This window comes from Dromiciops gliroides, chromosome 1 (genome assembly GCF_019393635.1).
Source record: "Dromiciops gliroides isolate mDroGli1 chromosome 1, mDroGli1.pri, whole genome shotgun sequence".
In the NCBI taxonomy this organism is placed as follows: Eukaryota; Metazoa; Chordata; class Mammalia; order Microbiotheria; family Microbiotheriidae; genus Dromiciops; species Dromiciops gliroides.
This window is the reverse complement of record NC_057861.1, coordinates 184,896,238-184,920,232: the sequence shown is the minus strand read 5'-3', so window position 1 is coordinate 184,920,232 and position 23,995 is coordinate 184,896,238. Positions and strand designations below refer to the sequence as shown.

Below are 23,995 nucleotides of genomic sequence, written 5' to 3'. Positions count from 1 at the left end.
TTATTAAGTGGACTTGAACTCAGGTCTTCCTGATTCCAGGTCCAACATGCTATCCATTCGTTCTGTCTTGCTGTGTCCATACAGGAAGGACTTTACAAATACTTGTTTAGTGACTGCTGATGGTTATATACAGGGGATGCTATGTAAAAGAAGGAATGATGGATTTGGATTCAGGAGGGGATTGGGTTCAAAGTCTAGTCCTTAACAGCTACATTACTTAACCAAGTAACTTAACTTCTCAATGAAGGCAACTCTAATGAAAAGGCGTTTTAGTAGATATCCTAACAGTTGTCAGCATACTAGTTTTAGTTGATCTTTTAAATATATAGTATTGCATTTTTTTTTTTTAATTCAGAGACTAGATAGAGGCAAAGCAGGTAAGAGAAGACGTTTCCAAAATCTCAGACTGGGGCATCTAGATGACTGCCATCTAGTTGTTTTCTTTTTCTCACAAAATCCCTTTGATTATCAGTCCTAGAGTCATACTCTTTAATAACCAGATTCTCTGAAGTGGGACCTCTTTTGGCTAATTCCCAGGAATCTGTCAGGATTCTTTTCATAAGAGTTGGGGATAAAAATATTTGTTTACCTCAAATACTCCCTTCTCTGACTTTGTGGTTTGTCTGTTTTGTTGCAAAGCTTTTCTAGAACAGAAGGTATTTGAAAGTTATTTCAAGTGAGTATACAGTATCAATTGAATACATTCGGTGAGTATGTAGCATAAATCTACCACCTCATATGCCGTGATTCATTGGACTCTAATGACACATTCACCTTTGTATCCTAGCTTATTTTACAAAGAATAATTCTGATGCTATCCCGGATGTGCTCAGTCATGTGGAAAAAAGAGAGACAAGCCAGATTAATCATATCCACACCAAATCTCTTTGGGGAAGACAACTAGGACTTGTATTGTCTCATACACAGTCTTATTTTGAGGAACACTGAGGATAGTGATGCAGGAAAAAAAAATGATTTCTAACCCTATCCTGCCAGGTTGTAAGACAAATTACATATCGGAAAAATGAATTAAAAAGATCTTTGATATCTGTAAATTAAATTTTTTATGCAATGGAATGAGCTATTTGTTAGTCATATGACTCTCAGAAATCACTTATTCTTTCTGGGCCTCAGTTTCCTTATGAGAAAACTGAAGGAAATAAGGAGAGGAAGTTGAAACCATTAAATTATTAATTTCTGAAACTGGGGGTGGGATTCTTCCTGCTCTAAATCCTATAGACTTTATTTAATTAAAAAAAATTTGATAGCAAACTTGAAGTTTAAGATAAAATATCTGTCACCAAACCCTTGATCTTGTGCCTTGAACTGAATGAATAGCAAAAAGCTTCCTCCTTTCCCTATTATTTAATAACTGAAAAAAGCCCTTCCTCTTTAAATGGAAGGAAACAGTTAATGAGGCATGCCAAAAGTTCCCTGCTGAGACAAAAACCCAAGTTGCAAAGGAGCAAGGGGGAAGAAGGAAGGAGCAGGAGTAATGTAGTCTTTTCTCTTTGGCCAAGCATCATTCTGGCCTGTAAAAGAATGCTGTTCTCTGGGATACATGGAGAAGATGCAGGGATGGCGATGCATCTTCAAGTTAAAACACGGAAAGGTAAGCATCCCTTTTCTATCTGCAAGGTACCCTTACTGCTGAGTGTGCCACTGCAGTCGCTCCTATGGATATATGGCCCAATTTGAAGCTCATCGTAAAGCATTCTTATTATATGGAGTTGATAACAAGAAGCAAACTCCATCTATCCTTTCCATAGTATCATTTTGTGCTGCCTATAAGGGGGCACCTAGATGACCACCAGTGCTGACTGACTGGCAGCTGCCCAGTCTGCTATAGGACTTTTAGTGACTACCACAAAGAAAAACTCATTAAAAAATACTTCTTTTCTCCTGAGAAAAATAGTAGTAGTAGTAGTAGTAGTAGTAGTAGTAGTAGTAGTAGTAGTAATGGTCATGGTGGTGGTTGTAGTAACAGTGGTAGGAGTAGTTGTAGTAGCAGCAGCAGTAGGAGTAGTAGAGTAGAAGTAGAAGTAGTAGCAGTGGTAGCAGTAGCATCAGTAATAGAGTACTAAAAGGGGTTGTGATAGTAGCAGTAGCAGTAGTAGTGGAAATAGCAGTAGGAGTAGATATAGTAGTAGCAGCAGCAGTAGGAGTAGTAGAGTAGAAGTAGAAGTAGTAGCAGTGGTAGCAGTAGCATCAGTAATAGAGTACTAAAAGGGGTTGTGATAGTAGCAGTAGCAGTAGTAGTGGAAATAGCAGTAGGAGTAGATATAGTAGTAGCAGCAGCAGTAGAAGTAGTAGTAGGAGCAGTTGTAGTAACAGCAGTAGAAGTGGTTGCATATGTATATCATAAAAGGCAATTGGATAAACATAATGTATACATAATTTCCACTGAAATAAGCCTTTTCTACTTATGTCAGTACTTTCCCCGACCTCTACATCCATATCTAAGCTACACACTGACAATTATATTTAATTGCTCTACCTCATCATAAAGCTGTTCATATCTCTGTGTGGATAATTTTAATTTTTCCTAAAACATAGAAAAGAACCACTCTGATTCTACCAGCAGAATAGGCCATTCTCCGTAGCAGGAGTAGAACAGGGATGTAAATGATTAAAGAATCTATGGCATTAGACTCCTGCCTCCAAAATAATGCTTTTTTTTTTTTTAGGCAGTTGGGGTTAAGTGACTTGCCTAGGGTCACACAGCTAGTAAGTGTAAAGTGTCTGAGGCCAGATTTGAACTCAGGTCCTCCTGAATCCAGGGCTGGTGCTCTATCCACTGTGCCACTTAGCTGCCCCATGATGCTTTTCTTTTTTTTTTTTTTGCTGGGCAATGGGGGTTAAGTGACTTGCCCAGGGTCACACAGCTAGTAAGTCAAGTGTCTGAGGCCAGATTTGAACTCAGGTACTCCTGAATCCAAGGCCGGTGCTTTATCCACTGCGCCACCTAGCCGCCCCTCATGATGCTTTTCTTAATATAAAATCTGATCTAGGCCTGTTTCCTTGAATTGATCTAAAGAATAGCCCTCCTTTTCTTCTCTGCCTTCAGTGTCACAGACAAAGTAGGAGAAGTGGGAGGCAGTATGATGCAATGGAAAGGATGCTGGGCCTGGGGGCAGGAGCCAGCTTCAAATTCTATCTTTGTTGCTTGTTTACTGCATGACTTTAGGGGAGTCACTTAATTTCCCTGGGCCTCAGTTTTCTTATTTTTAAAACAATGTGGTTAGACTACTTAACCTCTAAAGTCCCTTCTAGCTCTAAATCTATGATCCTATGATAAAACTGGTAGCTAAGAAGGAAATGGTAAGAAATCCCTGCTAATCAGGCTCCCTTTCATCCTTGTGTATTTCACAAAGACCCTCCTTATCTTCAGAATGCCTTATAATAGGTTTTCCCTAGAAGGTTATATGAATTTTGACAGTGCCCCTCAGTCCTACCTTCCATTTCACACTTAGAACTGACTAAACCCAAGACCCCAAAGCTGAAGACTGGCTCCGTCATAGTTTAATGTGAATTAATATTCGTTTACCATGTAAACTCTGCTATAAACATTTTGAGAGTAGAATAAATGCCATAAAGATTTCTATGGCTTAGCCTGGCTGGCTGGAGCCAGTCTTGATGCTATAGGTTCCTTTTTCTTCATTGATTTTATGTGAATGGTTTCACTTTTTTTTTTTTTTTGGTGGGGCAATGGGGGTTAAGTGACTTGCCCAAGGTCACACAGCTAGTAAGTGTCAAGTGTGTGAGGCCGGATTTGAACTCAGGAACTCCTGAATCCAGGGCCGGTGCTTTATCCACTGCGCCACCTAGCCATCCCCATGGTTTCACTTTCAATGCTTATTATTCTTGTTTGCAAAAAGCTCAGATTTATAGCAAATTTTACAACAGGGCTTATTACCTGTTCGTAGAATTGATTGTGTGCAACATAAAACTTGGAATCAAAAGATTCTTCTGTTACCAGCACTTGTTGTCTTTCACCAATCTGTGGGAAGAAGAAGAAAAAAAAGGAAGAATGGAAAGAAATAAGCATTAATTGCCTCTTTTGTGCCAGGTACTGTGGTAAGTACTTTAATGCTGAAAGGTGGGTAATATTATCACCCTCGTTTTACAGATGGGGAAACTGAGGCCACCAGAGAAGTGATTTGCTTAGGGTCACACAGCTAGTTAAGTGTCTGAGGCTGCATTTAAACTCAAGTCTTCCTAACTCCAGATCCAGCACTCTATCCACCGCACCACAAAGCTGCTTCAGGAAAGATGACAACAGCAAACTCCAAAAATAAATTATTAATAAGAATAAAAATCTTTTGATTAATTCAAACCAATTTAACAAACATTTATCAAGCACCTACTATGTTCTTCACAGTACACTCTCTGCCTGAATTTAAGGCAGGCTAAGATAGCTGCTAATTATTTCAACAGCTGAAACAAGGATAACCTTATACCAATTCAGATGTCCTGTGAGAAGTGTAACATGATACCCAAAATTAGCATAGCTGGAATCTTATCATTTTATCACAAAGCTGATCAGAAAATCCGATATTAGTTCCTTCCTCACCAAAGATAATTATGGCTTAAGAGAAAAAACAAAACCAAAATAAAACAAAACAAAATCCCATCCAAACATCAGTTTGTTTCTTATAACCAAGTTGCAAAATCAGCCAGAACAAACTGCTCTCAATCCAAATTTGTGGAAATATTTTGGCAACGTGAAAAGAGTAGCAATAAACATTTATTTGAGTGATGAGGGGCCGAGGAAAATGTCTCTAACTTGTAGCAGATAAGTGCTTTCATTTACAGATTTTTATGTTATCGTATATACTTTTTCAGGCTTTGTTCACTTATTTCCAAAGTTATGATGTTCATATTCCAATGTCCATCTCTGCTCCAATCATCTAGTTTTTGTCATATATTTTTGTGGCAAGAAAAAAAAATAGCAATTTCTCACATGAACATAGCACTTTAAAAGTGTGAAGATGTCAGAAATGCAGGACTACGACTTCATTGCTGTATCAAAGAAACAATGGAATGGAGTGAGAAAGGGTACAACTGAAACTTATACCTTTCAAAGCTATAATGTAAACTTAGTTAAAAAGCTGGCTAAAGAAATCTCGCCATACTGAAGATCATTACCATCTCCAAACTTATCCCAGTGTAAAATGTATCCTTTAAAGTATCAGTTATTTTTTATGGTGCTGCCAAAATGTCTAACACAGCAAATCAGCTGTATTATTTGGTTGTAGCATGAATTGCTTGACAAACTCAAACCCCCAAATTAAACCAGGTTAGCAGTCTGACTAAAAAAAAGTCCTTCTGCCAGTTATCCAGTTCCCAGATTTGTCAACATGTTCTGGCTATAAACATTTAGGAAATGTAAACAAAGCTTTACTAAGGACTACTTGTCACTAAAAAACAATAAACCAAAACCCACCCCCCAAATCCTACAAAACTCAAATTTCCAAACTCATCACAATTTGCTGATTGTAGACTTAGCCCATAGCCAAATGTTGTAAGATCTCATAGATGATAGGTAGCTATGAGAGACATCTCCATGAAAGATAAGACGTTAGATATTAGTTGTTCAAAAATCAAGATACAAACAAGAAAGTTGTTTGTTTTTTTAACTTTCTGTTTGTGTTTCAATGACCATATTCATGAAATGCATTGGGCAAGTTTGGATTGTACTGAAGTATATCTCTGTGAGAGAAAACTTAATGTTTGCACACAGTTCTCAGTGTGAGCTGCTTATAACTTAGGATAAGTACCTGTCAATGGTTCTTGAAGAAGTCTGCAATTATACTTCAGCTAACATTATTAAGTTTTCAGAAAATTAATCTAATATAATAATAGGAAATTGTTGAATATTGAGGAGTTATGTGCTTTTCCCAAAGCAACAGAATTAATGCAGATAGGTAGCTATGCATATATATTCACCATTACATATAATATATACTGACTTGTAGTGCTGTGTTCTAATAGGGATGATGATAGATGCTTGCATTTTTATATAGTAAGAGAGAGTAACCAATGTTTCCCAAGAACACTAAGTGATGGTGAGTAGATAGGTGCTATTTATGCTAATTCTTATCATGAAGAATGGTCTTGTGAAATGTGGAGGGCTACAGATAATACTGTTTCCTTGTAGTTCCATCAGAAGAGAGGAAAATTGTGGAGAGAGACAAAGATGTCTGTCAAGACATGGCTACAAGGAAGGATCTGAGAGATCATCAAGTCTAATCAACTCCTCATTTTCCAGATAAACAACTTCAGACTAAGAGAAGTAAAGTATCTTGTCAAGGCTGGCCTCCTTCCTATTCTCCTCCCTCCCCCAACCTCTTGCCAAATGCAGTAGTGAACTACTTTCATCTGCACTTCTCATCTGGGATCCCCTTTCCTTTCCTCTCCTCCAATTACATATCCTTTAAGAACTAGTTCAAGATATCCCATCTCCATGAAGCCTCCCACCTCCATGACCACCATACCCCAATGACTCAGTATCTTCAACTGTAAAACCATGGGTTGGACTCAAAGGCAGCTGAGGTCCCTTCCACCTCTAGATGGATAATCCTATGACTCTAGTTGTCACCCCCCTCTTATTCTATGTCATGTGATTCTAACTTCCTGAGAAAATCTTTGGAAAAAATGTTAGGAAGCTAGAAGTCAGGGCAAAATACATGGCTAAGCCTTTCAGGGTGACATCACCACCAGGTGATCACAAGATAGTGTCCAGAGCTCTCCTCTCAACCTTTCTATATGGGAGACAACCAATTAAAATGAACATCAAGGGCAGTCTGATGGGTACATGATGAGGGGAGAGGAATACTGAATGCAGTTTAATTCAGTTCAACAAATGCTATATGATACCAAAAATCTGGTTTGTTTTGGGTTTTCTTTTTAGACCAGGTTTCCCTATATCACCGAGGCTGGAAGTACAGTGGTCATTCAGAGTCCTGATCCCATTATGGGTCATCCTGGTAGCTTTGAGCTGCTCTGTTTCTTTCTTTCTTTCTTTTCTCAGTAAATACTCCTTTATTTAAAGTTTTGAGTTCCAAATTTTTTCCCTCCTTCCCTCCCTCCCCAACTCCTTCCCTGAGGCAGTAAACAATCAGATAGAGGTTATACATGTGCAATTATGTAAAACATTGTCATTAGTCATTTTGTACAAGAAAACTTGAATAAAAGAAAATAAATGAAAGAAGGTGAAAAATAGCATGCTTCAGTCTGTGTTCAATCAATATCAATTCTTTCTTTGCAGGTGGATAGCATGCTTCATCATTAGTCCTTTGGGATTGGCTTGGATCATTATACTGCTAAGAATAGTTAAGTCATTCAAAGCTCATCATCAAATAATATTGCTGTCTCTGTGCACAACCTTCTCCTGGTTCTGCTCACTTCACCATATATCAGTTCATACAAGTCTTTCCAGGCCTTTCTGAAATATCCTGGCTTGTCATTTCTTATAGCACAATAATATTCCATCACTATCATATACCATAGCTTGTTTAGCCATTCCCCAATTGATGGGCATTCCTTTGATTTCCAATTCTTAGGGCATGGCTTTAAAAAGAGCTGCTATAAATATTTTTGTACAAATAGGCCTTTTATTCTTTTTTGGGGATGTGTTTGGAATATAAACAGCAGTGGTTTTTCTGTATCAAAGGGTATACACAATTGTATAGCCCTTTGGACATACTTCCAAATTGCTCTCCAGTATGGTTGGATCTTTTCACAGCTCTGCCAACAGTAGATTAGCATCCCAGTTTTCCCACATCGCCTCCAACATTCACTATTTTCCTTTTTTTTTTTTGGTTATATTTGCCACTCTGATAGGTGTGAGGTGATACCTCAGATTGTTTTAATGTGCATTTCTTTGATCAATAGTGATCTAGAGCATTTTTTCATATGACTACAGATAGCTTTGATTTCTTTGTCTGAAAACTGCTTGTTCATATCCTTTGACCATTTATCAATTGGGGAATGACTTGTATTTCTAGAAATTTGACTCAGTTCTCTCTATATATTTGAGAAATGAGGCCTTTATTGGTGATACTTGTTGCAAAATTTCTTTCCTAGTTTTCTGCTTTCCTTATAATCTTGGTTATATTAATTTTGTCTGTGCAAAAGTTTTTTAATTTTATGTAATCAAAACGATCTATTTTACATTTTGTATTGCTTTCTATATCTTCCTTGTTCCTAAATTCTTCCTCTGTCCATAAATCTGAGAGATAAACTATTCCATAAACTTCCTCCAATTGGTTCAACATACCCCCTGGGCTGTCCCCATTCTAATTTGGCCAGGCCCATGTGGACATGGGGGAACTCTTAGATGGGGCTTAGGTACTTTGTTGGATACTTTGACTCAATAAATGTTCTTTGTGTTATTCAGTCCCACCTAATATACATGGCAAATCTAATCAGAGTTCCTTTTGTTTGTTCTACTATCTCTTCAAGTACACACCCATCTTTTCTTAGGCTTTTCAAGATTATATCTTTTCAGTCTGACCATAATGAAGCAAAGATGGGGTCATGGAAACCTCAAATCACAATTAAATCCTTACAGATCTTTAGGTTTATCATATACTAAATTATGACAGTGTAATTCATACCTATTTTGTTCCACTGATCCATCCCTCTATTTCTTAGCCAGTACCAGATTGCTTTGATAATTACTGCCTTATAATACAGTTTGAGATTTAGTACTAGATCACCTTCTTTTGCATTTTTTCATGGATTCCCTAAATATCCTTGAGCTTGTGTTCTTCCAGATGAATTTTCTTTTTATCTTTTCTAGATCTATAAAGTGTTTTTTGATAGTTTGATTGGTATGGCACTAACTAAATAAATTAACTTAGGTAGGATTGTCATTTTTATTATATTGGCTTACCCAATCTCATAACTCTTAAGTTCAAGAGATCTACCATGCTTCCCCAGTAGCCAGGATTCCAAGTATATACTACCACCCAGGGCTGATACTAGTAATCTTAAAATACACAAAGAAGATCTCAGCAGGTTGGGTAGATTATGGAGGATTTATAAGAGAAGAGAGTTAAAAACTATAATGGATAAAAATCATGGATGAGTTGTTTTAGAAGTACTACCCACTCAAATAAAGGAAATGACAGATCCATTAACCCCCCCCCCCCCCAAAAAAAAAGGATGTTCAAGGTTTTTTGGCAGGTGCCAAGCACACAAAGATAAAAAGACAATCCCTGCCCTCAAAGAACTTTTTAAAAAAGCTAATGTGATAAGACATATACACAAATGACTATGATAAATGGAGAAATGTGGATAAATTCAGTTAAATAAATTAAATGTGTAAGGGACTGAGCTGGATAAAGAAAATGCAAATATGATACAGCCACTGCCTTCTAAGAGCCTACAGTCTATTGCTGCAATGCCAGATGTAAACAAATACATAGAATAGAAGATAGATTGTGATGGGGCAAAGAAGAAACAAAGTATCATATAAGAAAATTGGAGGACAGAGATATGACTTTGCACTAGGAGTAGGAAGAGTAGGGGAGGGCAATTAAGATCAGTGAAGGGTTTTCAACAGTTAGGAGATGAGGAGGGACTGTATTCCAGGCTTGGTGGAAATTCTGTACAAATATACGGAAGCAGGAGATGGCAAAAAATACGCACAAATCGAAGTAATGTGAAAAAGGATAGAAAGGTATATTAGAGCCAGATTATAGAAGCCCCCCCACCCCGAATTACGTGTAAACAAAAAATTTTAACAATAGTTTTTAAATTTTTGAGTTCTAAATTCTTTCCTGCCATCCTTTCCCTCTTTCTTGACAAGGCAAGCAATTATACATGTGCAATCACACAAAACACTTCCCTATTAGCCATGGTGAGAAACACAGACTAAAAATCCAAGAACATTAAAGTAAAAAATGTATGCTTCAATCTCAGACTTCATCAGTTTTTCTTTTGGAGGTAGATAACATTTTCCATCAAAAGTCCTTCAAATTGTCTTGTCTTGTATTGCTGAGGCTAGCTAAGTCATTCACAGCTGATCACTGTATGGTACTGCTGTTACTATGTACAATATTTTCCTTGTTTTGCTCATTTCACTTTGCATCAGTTCATGTAAATCTCATGGGAAATCTTAAATGACATATTAAGGAGTCTGGAATTATTTGTGGAACAGATTGTGAGATGACTATACCATTTTATAACATTTTCTATCCCATTTTCTTTAAGTTGCTACCAAATCTTTCCAATAGTTTTTGCTGAATAATGAAATCTTTTCCCAGTGTTTTGCAATCTTGGGGTGTCCATTTCTGTTTGCAGGAGGATCTTGTCTTTTTCCATTACCCAGAGTTCAATTTCATTTTACTGATGCTTTAATTTTCAATGGTATGTTCACTGTGCATATTATTATTCTCTTGGCTTGACTTATTTTTATTCATGTTACCACAATTTCCTGAATGTCTCATGGTTGTCATTTTTTACTGTACAATATTATTTGAATTGTGGGAAGATGGTAGAATGTGGGACCTAGTAGAGTCTTGCTTATCTACAAACATTCCAATAAATCTCTAAAAATGAACCAAACCGAAAGTAACAATGATAAAGAATATTAATGAGAATTGGCTATAAACTTCTCTATACATTCCAAGACTGTGCAAAAAACTATCAGAATTTTGAGGAAGCACAAGTGGAGACAAGCTAAGGTAGGTGGAAGACTACCTCCTCTACACTGGTGTAAAACAGCCTGTTGCCACATCAGGAGAGAGACCCAGAGCAGCATCTAGCACACATGACTCCTATGTTCCATCCTTGGCAAGAAACAGGGCCAGAGAAGTGCCCAGGCCTAGAATAAAGTGATGCAGAGCCCCATCTACGGCAGGAGATAGAGCCCAAGGAGCATATAAGCAGCCCACACCTTACCTAACATCTGGCAGTCCTGGCCCAATCTACCACATAGGCAGCTTGGACCTGAATCATGGTAGAAGTAAAGGCCAGATAATGACTGCAGAAGGAAGGGGCTAGTTTTAGCCACTGAACTCAGGATCAAGCAGTTTGTTTCAAACAGAAATCCTAAATTTAGAAACTGAGCTTTACACACACACACACACATACACACACACACACACACACACACACACACACACACACACACACACACACACACACAGGAAAATGCCAAACAAGATGAATACCTTAGCCTGAGAGAAGTCCAATGGGTAAAGAAGAAACTAAAAAAAAAAAATTAATCCAAAAAAAGCCTCAGAGAAAATGCCTTAGCCACAAGGACTACAATAGTAACTAGAAGAAATTAAACAGGAGATACAACATGGAATATCAAGGGAGGAAACAGTAGCAAGGAAAATTAATATATTACTCAATAACTGAACTCTTTGAAAATGAGAACTGGTCAAACAAAACAATAAGTCTATGGTGGGGAAAGAAATAATGAAAATCAAAAGTTTAAAAAAACAGAAGAAAAAAGTGAGGTCTACCTTAACAAAAATAGCTGTCTTGGAAACCAGGTCAAGGAGAAATCATCTGAGAATCATGACCAAAATCCTTAAAATTATGACCAAAAACCAAAACCAAAATCGACAAGCATGGACACCATTATTTCAAGAAATTGACAAATTGCTCAGATCTCATAGAAATGCAGTGGGCAAAGTGAAAATAGAATCTACTAGTTATCTTCTGAAAGAAATCCTCAAATGAAACTTTCCATAAATATCATAACCCAAATCCAGAACTTCCTGGTCAAAAAGAGTGGATTCTGTCACTTTGGCAGAGTGAAAAGAAGGAATGTAAAGTTACATAAGGCAAAAGATAAAGGCTTACAATCAAAAATAACTTATTGGGCAAAACAGTATAATCTTATAGGGGAAAAATTGACCTTTAATAAAATAGAGTATTTAAAAGTATTTCTGATTTTAAAAAAGTCAGAGCTGAGTAGACACTCTGAAATGCAAACAAAGGAGACAAGAGAAATGTAGAAAGGTACACACTTTTGATCAATTAGAGGTGACTGTATGAGGATGAATTGTATATGTGCTAATATAGGAAGAAGAAACAAATATTCTCTCAGATTCCTAATGCAGGCAAAAGTTAGAGAGAAAGTTAAGTAAGACAGGAAGATGGTCAGGGAGTGGTTTTATTCCTTTTGATAGTCTTAGAAGGAAATGGGAAGAACTTTAGTGGGAGTGGAAGGGAGGAGGAAGGAGAGGCAACTCATTTTCACATCACAGGGGTGCCTAAAATGAAGAATATGAAAACATGGAGGAAGTAATATGGGAAAACAGGTGCCCCTTGGATCTCAGTTACATCTGAACCAGACAAAGGAAGAGACATAGTCACTCACACACACATGCACACACATGCACACATAGCTAACATTTATATAACACCTCTGTGTCAGGAAGAATGCTAAGTACTTTACAATTTGGGGCTCACTTGATCCTCACAATAACTCTGGGAGGTAGGTGCTGTTATTGTTTCTATTTCTCAGTTGAGGAAACTGGATCAGACAGGAGTTAAATGACTTGCCCAAGGTCACATAGCTAGTAAGTGTCTGAGGCTGCATTTGAATTTAGGTCTTCCTGATTCCAAGTCTGGTGATATATCTACTAAAACAGGGCTTCTTAAACTTTTTCCATTCATGACCATTTTTCACCTGAGAAATTTTTATGTCACTGGGTATATAGGTATGTAAAATAGGTATACATAACCTTTTAATGTTGACAAATTTTTTTCGACCCCCACATTTAGTTATGTGATCACATGAATAACGATATTTCACTATCCTTTTTTCCAAAGTTGATGTTATCTTTTCAACTTATTACCATAGCTAGCACTTCTAGAAACACATAAAAAATAATAGTGAGCTTACAACATTGTTTTATCCCTGTTGTTAATGTTAAAAACTTCTAATAGTTCTCCAAGGGAGATTGTTTTGGCAGCATATGATGGGTGAACTGGCAGGGGAGAGACCAGAGGCAAGGAGAATACTTAGTAAACAATTATAGTACTCCAGGTGAGAGTCAATAAGTGCCTGAATAAGTGATAGCAGTTTGAGGGAAATGGGGGGGGGGGGGAGGAAGGGAGAGAACTGCACCTAAATAATATTGGCAAGATAGAAATGATGGAATTTTGAAATGAATTGGATAAGTGGGACAGGGAGCAAGTGATATCAGAGATAACTTTGCTGTTTTAGACTATCTAGGGATATGGTAATCCCAATAACAGTAATAAGAACATTTGGGAAAAGAGGTGATTTAGGGAAAAGATGATGAGTTTAGCTTTGGACATGATGCATTTGAAGTGCTAACAGGCCCACCTCCTGATGGAGGTGATGGACTTCTATGCAGATCGAGACATATAATTATAGGGCATGGCCAATGTAAGTGTTTAACTATACATATTTATTTAAAGGATTTTTTTCCCCTTTTCCAATTGGAGGGGCAAAGTGGATTTCTGTTCGTTAAAATCAAATAAAAAAAATAAGGTTCTGGCAGGACATATGGGTGGAGATGTTTAATTGGGAGTGATTAGTATTATGAGGAATTTGAGGATATCAAAATCACAAGGGGGTAGGTTGAGAGTAAAGGAAGACCTCAATGGAGGAAGAAGGATCTAAGTAGGTCTTGAAATAAGTCAATAAGCATTTTAAAGCATCTGGAAGAAAGTGTTTCAACAGGCAGTGGTGCAGATGGGGCTGGTGGGGAAACCATTCTAGGCATGGGGAAAAACCATTAGCAAAGAAACTGAAACCAGAGAAAGAAGGACTGGAAAGGAACACAAGGAGTAAATAGTAAGCAGTCCAGACTTGTTGGAAAGAGTATGTAAACAGGAAAGGTAAGGGAAAAGACCCCAAATGTAAATGGAACCAGTTTATACTTTATTTAGTAGGCAATGGAAGACTGCTAGAGGGGCATAACATAGGGTGGTGTTTTAGAAATAATATTTGCCATTTATAATACACTTTGGGGTTTGTAAAGCTCTTTACATACATTATCTCATTAGAGCCTCACAACCCTGTGTATTAGGCACTACAGTATTATCTCCACTTTACAGACAAGGAAATTTAAGATCATAGAGGTTAAGTGAAGGGTGCACGCTCACAAAGCTAATGCTAGCAGGTGACACTTGAATTTGGATTCCCTAACTTCAAATCCAGTGCTTTCCCCACTATATGACACAGAAAGAGATAATCTGGGGGGAGCTAAACAAAGCTAAGTGGTGACAAAACATTCAGGTTCTGGTTTGGGGATAGTGAGTTCACTTTCGAATAAGTTGACTTTGAGGTTATGGTGGATGAGATGGAACTACTTATTAACATTTTACTCTAGGTAGTAAGCTTCATAAGTTTTTTACACCAAGGTGGAAGACCATTTGTCTAGGTTTGGCTTTTCCTAGAGGGAATACAGGAAATCTTTGCTACTAGGAATTAACAAAAAAAGCTATAACAAATTTGAAAGGAATACATCTTGTATCATTTTATCTCTGCAGTTTTATTTTAGCACAACCAGAAGCCTTATGTAAAACCATGATTACAACATGAGTGATATAATAGGACCTATTAAAAACCAGGTAAAATTGTAGCTTAAAAAGTGATCTAAAAAGGTAGCTTCAGGACACAGTAGCATACAGAACAAAAGAACTCATTTCAAAATAAAGTATTAAATGATGTTAGAATTATATGTTATTTTATATGACCTGTCACTCTTCTCCCTTTAATGGGTTGGTGGGGAGGAGAGCTGGGAAGGGATTTAAAAGTTAATTTTTATTAGCAATATAGAAAACATTAAGGTATGAACTAGACAAATTAGTAGTCACATGAATTGAACAATAACCATGAATTTTGGCATTCTATTCACAAGCATAAAAATCAAATGTGGGAAAATATAAAATATATTTTGTAGTATATCTATATATATTATTTTTTAAATCACGTGACTGGAATTTCAGGCTTAATTGATTAGTGGATACTTTGAGAAGGCTTTATCCTATATAAAGCATATAGACATAAAATTTATAATGGAATGGATGTAATATTTGAGATCACCTTTTAAGAAATCAAATATAAGTTCCTTGGTTAGGGATTTAATCATTTGTAACCCTGTTTTCATGGGAAATTCCGATTTCATTAAAATAATTTCAAGTTACAGCATAATTTCCAAGAATGCAAGCTGCCAAAAGTGTGAAGACTGCCTGAACCTGGATCCTGATTTTCTGAAGCAAGCATTTTCCATTCTCATTGTTTTTCTCCTCATTTAATCTAGGTCTGTGTGTGCCTTTGGGAGTATCTGTCAGTGCTGGGACCCAGGGTCACCAATTTTAGCTAGGTATATTTCATAATGGATACACTGGGTCTTAGTGGATGGGGATAAAGCATATACATATACTTACATTCATACATACATACACATATATATTTGGAGCAACAGCTAATTACATTAGTAGCAAATGTACCAGAGCAAAAAAGTAAAGAATATTAGTCCATATTATTTAAATTTGCTTTCTTAGAGATTTTATCAAGCTGAAATTGTCAAAAACATCCTTTAAAAATATTGCCCTAATTTTAAAGGTGGGGGCAATTTCCACAGAGGTAAGTGAAACAACCTGTTCATGGATCTCAGGCAATCATAGGTGCAGGTTTTTAGGTCAGTGTCATTAGAAGTAGCTGAGAAATATGGCACTTGACAGAGAGATGGAGAAAGGAGACCAATAACCTCATATTTTTGAAGATACAAATTGAAATAAATCATACTGGGTTTGTTTGAGTGACAAAGAAAAGAAGAAATGTTGTATACTAAATGCCTTTAGACACTTTAATATAAAAAGGGAAAATGAAGGCACAATGATATCTACAATTTAAATGATATCTACAAAACCCCAAACAGCCTAAGGATTGAAATTCAGCCATAATCAGACATAAAGTAGGGAAACAGCTGTGGTTAACAAGAACAGATTTTATATATTTAATTTTTGAAAAATTTCACTAGGCTAAATAATCAACTGTGTTACTTGTGTCACATCCATGTTCAAATGTTCCCAACTACTTTTAATTGTGAAAAAATACCAAGTTCTAAACAGATGGCCACTTAAAACACACAACTAGATAAAGAAGAGTAAGTTTCTAGTAGTACTAAGTGACTGAATGGATGTAAATGTTCGTTTGAGGGCCTTCTTTCCCCCTACTTAATCACAAACAGTATTAAATGACCATTAGGTAGGGAAAAAAACAAAACAAAAACAAAATCCCAAACCCAAACCTATAAAGAGATTTGGGGTTAGAAGATAGTCATTATCCAAATCAAACAAATAGCTAAGCTATTTAGCCTAACACCTCTCACAGGTTCTTAATCTTTGATCCAAGAACTTGGTTGTTGTTATTTTAATATATTGTGATAACTGCATTTCAATAAAATTAGTTTCCTTTGTAATTTTATGTATTTTATGCATTTAAAAACATTATTATGAGAAGGGTTCACCAGACACCAAGGGGGTCCAGGTCACAAAAGCCCTAAATCCTATAAAAAGTTGCATCTTATTTAATGACTACATAAAATCCAGGTTTTCTCTGGTAAGTTGAAAAGTTAAAATAAATTGCATTTTAACTTTGGCTTACTTGATAAAATATGATTTTTAAAAAGTTATTTTTTCTTTCTAGTTTCTTTTTCATATTTTTCAAAATAGAAAATGTGAACCCCAATTTTGGAAAATCATCTCCATCTTATCTGGGTTTGTATTTGAGAAATTTCAGCATTTCCATATTGTTGCTAAGGGTATGAATGTGACAAATTTTTTAAAAGTTTGTGCATATTTGAGGAACTCTGTAACACAAACATTTATTTCTTGATAAGAGTTATAATAAGGTAAAGAAATGAAATTTTTTTCATTGAAAGCAATTCTAACAATTAATTTTTCTGTCCACACTACCACTGGTCGCCTGGGGGAAAACGTGGAGATTAAAACACATAAACATAAAAAGCCCTCATAATTATTAACATCACGTCCCAAATAAACTTGAGTTTCATCTCTGTTTATCCTGCAAAAAAAAAAAAAATACTGACATGATACTTCTGAAGCTAAGCTTTTTCTTTATTGTAGATAATAAAATGCAATTTTTCTACCTGACTGGTTTCTGAACGCATGAACTCTGGGAAATGTCAAATGTCTTTCTTTAGCTCAGTCAAATGAGGGTTTTTTTTAAAAAAATTTTTTAAAGCTGCCTGGAACATGTTAAACACAAGGCTGTGACCTTAAACTCTGAAATAATATTTCTAGTGTCTTTGCAAAAGACTGACCTCACATACACCTTTAGACTAATTACTGCAGTGTAATGTTGCCAGTGAACCACTGTAATTACACTCGGAGAAAAGTATGGTCTTGTTCTTTCCTAGCTAATGAAAATGATAACCTTTCCATTTTGATTCATCATTCACAACAGGCAGAGCATGCGATGCAGGGTCCCCAGGGTATACAGTAATTTTCCTGACTGTTTATGCACACTTCTGTTTTCTGGCCGTAGAAAAGAGGGAATTAAAGAAGCAGGCACACTTGTGCTAAAAACAGTCAACAGGAATAGCAGCAAGAGTATTAAAATTTAATATCACTCTCACTCCATCATGCCATTCCATCATGGAATAAGGCTGCAAGGACACCTAGAATGTGTCAAAAATGAAAATGACATGAAAACAAATGATAAGTTGTAAATGGATCATGTTTAAGATACTAGCCACCAGCCTATGAAATTGCTCCTTTGGATCCCAAAGATAGTTGAGAGAATGGTAGAACATTTTGTGCTCACAGGGGGTTATCTCTAGTACCTAAAACTATCACAAACTATGATTTACCCACAGTCCCCCCCCCAATATTTCTTCAATGAAAATGTATGGATATTCTTTATATAATTTTATTAGTAGCACTAACACTATAATGTAAAAAACATTAGCATCTACTACCATATTTCCTTGAAGAGTTTTCTTACCCTCTGCAGTGCTTTAAATATTTAATTTGTGCTTACATATTAACATCTACTCATGTACTAATAGCCATGCCTATCACTAGAATCCTCACATCCTTCCTTCCAAGTAGCAGGCTTTATTTTCTTTAGCTAATTACAGTATTCAGTGATTACAAAGAGAAGACAACTTGTGTACCAGAATGTGTTCATTGATTTCAAAAGCACTAAAAATTGTGCATATTTTGCTACCAGAAAAATCGTGTGTTTAAGACTAGAACCTCCCTCAAGGTATCCAACATATAGTAGAGTTCTCTGTTATATCAAATTAGCCTATTTTTTTTTCTTTTAGTTACAGCCAACCAACTTCCCTGATGGTTTTTCTCTTCTACAGCTGCCCTCTATTTTCTTCTAGCCCATGTCTCTTCCAGTTTTAGCAGAAGACAGGTCAGGGCTGCCTCTGATCATCTGGAGGTAAAATTCTAATCTGTTCAACAAAACTATTTCCATATCCTGACAGACTGCCCATAATAGCAGTGCTTTATTGATCTGGTTGTAGCAATTCTTTAAAATAAACAGTTCTATATGACAAATGTTATCCTGATCCCTGTTCAGTATAAGAAGAAGATCTTTGTGTACTTGATGAACACTATTTAGACTGCAAGGAGGTAGAGGTAGAAGAGAGCTAATTTCTACATAGAGCTCCAGTGTTCTTCAGTAATTAACCTTTGACTCTGCTCACTCCTACTTACCTCAAACACTTCAATCCCAAAGCCCCCATGGAAACAACAAAACATACAAAGCATGGAGGAGGAAAGGTGTGTGCCACACCTCCCCATTTCCCCTGATAGGTTCTTACTTAATAATTTATTACAAAGGTTTGGTATTAACTCTATTTTACTTTGCTCCTGCAGACTGAGAATGTGTTTTCTAACCATGAACAGCACTCATTTTCTACAGGATCTCACTATAATAAAACAATCATATGTCCCATGGAGTTTGTTATAATGGGACTTTATCCTGCCAATCTCTCAGGCAAGCAGCTAATTACACCACCACCTCATTCTTTCTAGGAATTCAACACATATTTCTCAGCCTTTTAAATGAGAAGCAGCATCTCTGCAAAATCATCCTGTGGTTAATTCTTGTGGTCACTTTTCACATGCTTATTTTTTAGAATTCACGTTCACCTAGTTCAGAGCTACCAGGATGAAATTATTTAATTCAAGCTAAAAGAAATCTTAGGAAACCACTTTTAAAAAGTGCACCCAGAGATGTAAGTTTTGAATTTGTTCAATGTGTCACCATGTCTATTGATTTTTTTCCCCCTTGTTTCTATATTCCAGCCTCCCTGATGCTTAGGGTTTGATCAACTTACTCATTTCTAATAGGGAAATCCAGGCGATCAAGGAGACCTCGTCCAACTTTCTCAATCAGTCATTTCTCCTTTTGTATGGTTGTACAAAACCAAACAGTATTCAGAAACGGGAATCGATCCTTCTAGAAGCGGTTTGTTCAAATGAACATTACAAATAAAGACTGTGTTAAGTAAGATAAATCTTAGCCTACCATAGTACCACTGCGCAGTACAAAATAGATGTGGCAATAAACAACATGTGCTGTATGAACCACCATCTTTCAACCATTTGCCAGCCTGGATGGAGGCTGAGCAAGCAGAAAGGATTAGGTAGAAGTCAAAGACAGCTAGTCTCTAATGGTGTCTAATTAGCATAACAAAAGATATTCCCTCAATCTTTCCACACTGGGCAATACATCTCATTAAAGACAACTGAATAACAATTATTCTCTCCCACCACCCCCATCTCTCCCTCAATACTTCTGGCCTAGCTGGAAGTGGGGGCTGTGGGGCGGGGGAGAAAGATGCACACACATTGGGAGTGAGAGAGAGAGAGAGAGAGAGAGAGCGAGAGAGAGAGCTAGAGAGTCTGCTTTATTCACTAGGCACTCAGCTTCAGGGTAAATAGCCACTTCTATTCCTGTGCACCTGCATTTGAATGCTTCATTTTGATTTTGTCTCCTGCTGTGAAAATGTAGCTTCTTCAGGCGCATACAAGTTCTGCCATGCAGTATCTATGAATATAGTATTCAGAAATGTCAGTTGGTGACCTAAAAACAACTACTATTCCTGAAAGTAGCATGTTGTTCTAAAATAAAATCTGTTTATGATTTGTTTCTCTTTCCCTTTCAACTAGGGTTTTTTTGCCCCCCCATCCCCCCACCCTTTTCCTTTCCCCTTAACATGACTTCACTGAGAAAGATCTAATGAAGCCTGGCTGAAATCTTTCTAAATGTTGCTGTAGCCACTGATTAGTCACACTGGAAAAGAGCAGAATTCCCATTTCCCTGTCCTCCCACAAGCTTCTAAAATGAAATTTCTAATCTTCAAGGTTAGCTTCTTAGTTCAGACTCATCCTTTCCCCCCTATTTTCTACTGATCACAGAAAATTGAGAACATAGAAATGAAACACTAGAAAATCAAGGATTCAGGTAGTCTTGGAGCTGGTGTTTGTATAAGCAAAACTGGTGGAGGGAAAAAAAAAAACTTTCAGAGGGGACAATTTGATTCTTCCGGGCTGATCTGCAAGGGAGATGAAAGCTTTGAATGAGTCTTTGTAGAATGGTAGTGGTTTCCCATATCAACCCAAGTGGGAGACAAGAAAGAGGTAGAAGATTTAACTTTATAAAGCACAACGATTTTTATTATAAGCTATTATTTTTCAAATATTATTTTTCCAAAGAAGCCTTAACCACTGAAATAGATGTGATAGAGCTATATATTAAATGGTCTTGCCTGTCAAATGAAATATTATATAAAATCATATTTAAACACTTATGTTTGCATATTTCTTCAAAAAGGGCTGTTTTTCAAAGATGCAGGTAGGAACTGCTGATATTGAATATCAAAAACTTGGCCGAGACATACCCACTGAGTAGATCTGAATTTTGCAAAGTGCTATAAATTATTTGACTACATCACTAATTGATTTCTGAGAACTTGAGAAATTTCAGATTGTTACTCTTAACCTTAAGATACAGTTTGGGATTTCTTTTAACTCATATGTTTGCCTGAATATGTTTATTGATTTCAAAGGCATTAAAAATTGTGTAAATTTTGGGACCAGGAAAAATAAATATGTTTAAGACTATGTGATAATGATATCACATGTGTGATAACTTTGGAATTAATCTTGAGATAACTTGAAATACTGACTCAAATATTTAAATTGGTTGTACGGAGAAGCACTAAGGTAGCTGCAGAGAATGAAGTCTGATCAGACTGAGCTTGTTCTAGATAAAATCATTTTGTGGGTACAGTTGTCTCAGCATTTTCAGAATTTTTTGTGTGTGCCCTAAGCCCATAGAGCACTTTCCTGCAGTATAATCCCTTGTCAGACTAAAACATTAGACAAGAAAACTAGGTGGCACAGTGGATAAAGCACTAGACCTGGAGTCAGGAAGACCTGAGTTCAAATGCAACCTCAGATCCCTACTAGCTGTTAGACCCTGGGCAAGTCACTTAAACCTGTTGGCCTGAGTTTCCTCATCCGTACAATGAAATAGCAAACCACTCCAATACACTTATGAAGAAAAACCCAAATGGGGTTATTATGAGTCAGATATGACTAAAACAGATAAACAGCAAAAAAAAAAAAAAAAGATAGGCAGTTAGTATAGTGTCTGGCAGGCAACATTGTTGTGGTTGTTCAGTTATTTTTAGTTGAGGCTGATTCTCTGTGACCCCATTTTGGGGTTTGCCATTTCCTTTTCCAGCTCACTTTACAGATGAGGAAATCGAGACAAAGGGTTATGTGACTTACCCAAGGTCACACAGCAAGTAATTGTCTGAGGCAGGATTTGAACTCGGGAAGATTCTAAGCCTAGTAATCTATCTACTGGATCACTTAGCTGCCCCATGTGTTATTCTTCCTAGGAGTAAAAGGTATCTTGGAATAGTGGTTGAAAGAACAGTGGAGTAGGAGCCAGAAGACTTGGGTTCTAGTCCCGCTTTTGCCTCTATGAGACTGGTTTCTCCTCTGTAAAATGGGGATAACACTCACAGATCAGGAACCAATGAGATAATGGATATGAAAGTCCTATAAACTGTTAAGAAGGAATGCACAGTGGAAAGAGTCCTGCTTTTAGAGTCAGAGAACCTAGGCTTGAATCTCAGCTCTGTTACTTTCTGTCTAATCTAGTCCAAAATCACTTCAGTGTTCTGGGACATGGTTCCTCATCTATAAAGAAAAGGTTGGATTAAATGTCTAAGGTCTCTTTTAGCTCTTGATTCTTTTACTAGATATAAATTCTTATTGCTATTTTAAAAGAGGTTATGTGAAAAATTAGCACAAAATTATGAAGGGAATGAATGGGGGAATTTCAGGCCCCAGAGGAGATTTAGGCATCTGGGTGACTCCACAGGACTAAAAATAAAACTTCAGCATTACATCCTTTATTCTCTCCTTGCTGTTATTATTATTTCATTTCCTTCCTGTCTGTCTGTCTCTCTCTCCATATATATGCATGCATGCATGTATGTATGACTTTACAATATTTATAGGATCTTGGAGTTAGAGTTTGAAAGAACCTCCAAAGTAATCTAATCCAATCTTCTTTTTTTTACATATAAAGCAGCTGAGGTCCAGAGAGACTTTCCCATGGTCAGACATCTAATAAAAAGGCTTAGAAGAGATTTAAACTCAGATTTTCAGAATCAATGGTCAGGTTCTTTAAATTATAACAATTAGTCAAGAAATTTTGTGTTGCCTTTGATGTTCCAGGCATTGTGGGAAATAAGGTATATAAAAAAGACACTGCTTTGGATACTAATAGTCTACTTGAAAATCAGTATGGATGGTCTCTTTGACCATCTTATGTCAACCCTCTGGTGTAAAACTCAGTTTGCCCAATTTACAGGCTAGCAATAGTCCTAGGAAGTGGACAAAGACAAAGAGAAAGAAAAGCAAAAAGATGATTCCAGGGGTTTTATACTGGGAGATTAGAGGATGTTGATACCAGGGAGAGAAATAAAATTGCTGGGAAGGGAAGCTGGTTTAGGGTTGTGTGATGGGAAAGATGATGAAGCAAATTTTGAGAATGTTGAGTCTGGGGTGATGGCAGATCAATTCATGTAAAAATGTTCTGTGAGTAGCTAGAGGCAGAAGTTTAGGGAGCCAGCTCCTGTTAAGACCTCAATTTCTACCTTGGACAAGATCTTCCATGGGTGTGGAAAACTGCATTTTGCTACCTCATCAAGGGATTCTTAAATGCAATTTGCTTTTTAGCCACTGCATGCCCTTTGACTACTGAGCTAAGGAGCTGGAACTTGACTCAGCCAGTGATAAGGAACTACTGACTATTTCTGAGCACAAGCAAGACAAGATTGGATCTATTTGTCAGGAGAATTAAGCTGATGGTGGTTTGAAAGATGGATTGAGGGGAAAGAGAGTGGAGGTGGGAAGACTGGTTAGAAGGCGATAGTCTGAGTAATCATGATAGGGCTGTTTTGAAGAGATAACCTGAATCTAATAACTGTAGTGAACCCCCGAAGTGAAAAGACTGACTGGCTGTGTAGGGCTCATTCATTTATTCACTCATAAAACATCTATTAGATACCCACCGTGTAAAGCACTGTACTAAGCAATGGGGGAGACACAAGGTTTAGGCAAGAAATGGTCAGTGGCTTATAGTCTTAGGGGGGATCAGACAGAAACATAGATTTATATGATAAACAGTGTTACTTGGTAAGTCTACTAGCAACGATAAAGTCTGAGGAAGAAAGCTCTTTCCAACAGGGGAAAGTCAAACAAGGCTTCATGGAGAGGTGGCAATTGACTTGTGCTTTAATAGATATGTACAAATTTAACAGGCGATTATGAGGGAGGAAATTCTAGCCACAAAGAATAGCATGATTTATGAAAGCTTGGAAGTGAGAGAGCACACAACACATTCAGGAGATGAATGGTAGTCTACTTTAATATAGTAGGCTGTATTTGAAATCGTGTCTTTCTGACTACAGGCCCAGTG

The 23,995-nt window shown here is 36.9% G+C and overlaps 1 protein-coding gene across 1 annotated transcript in view; it reads right to left on the bottom strand.

The window, feature by feature from the left end:
• Positions 1 to 23,995, bottom strand: part of CDKAL1 (CDK5 regulatory subunit associated protein 1 like 1) — a 652,342-nt gene that overhangs the window by 23,120 nt on the left and 605,227 nt on the right. Inside the window, 1 exon segment of the mRNA XM_043977679.1 lies at positions 3,917 to 4,000. Within this exon segment, the coding sequence (XP_043833614.1) occupies positions 3,917 to 4,000 (84 nt within the window).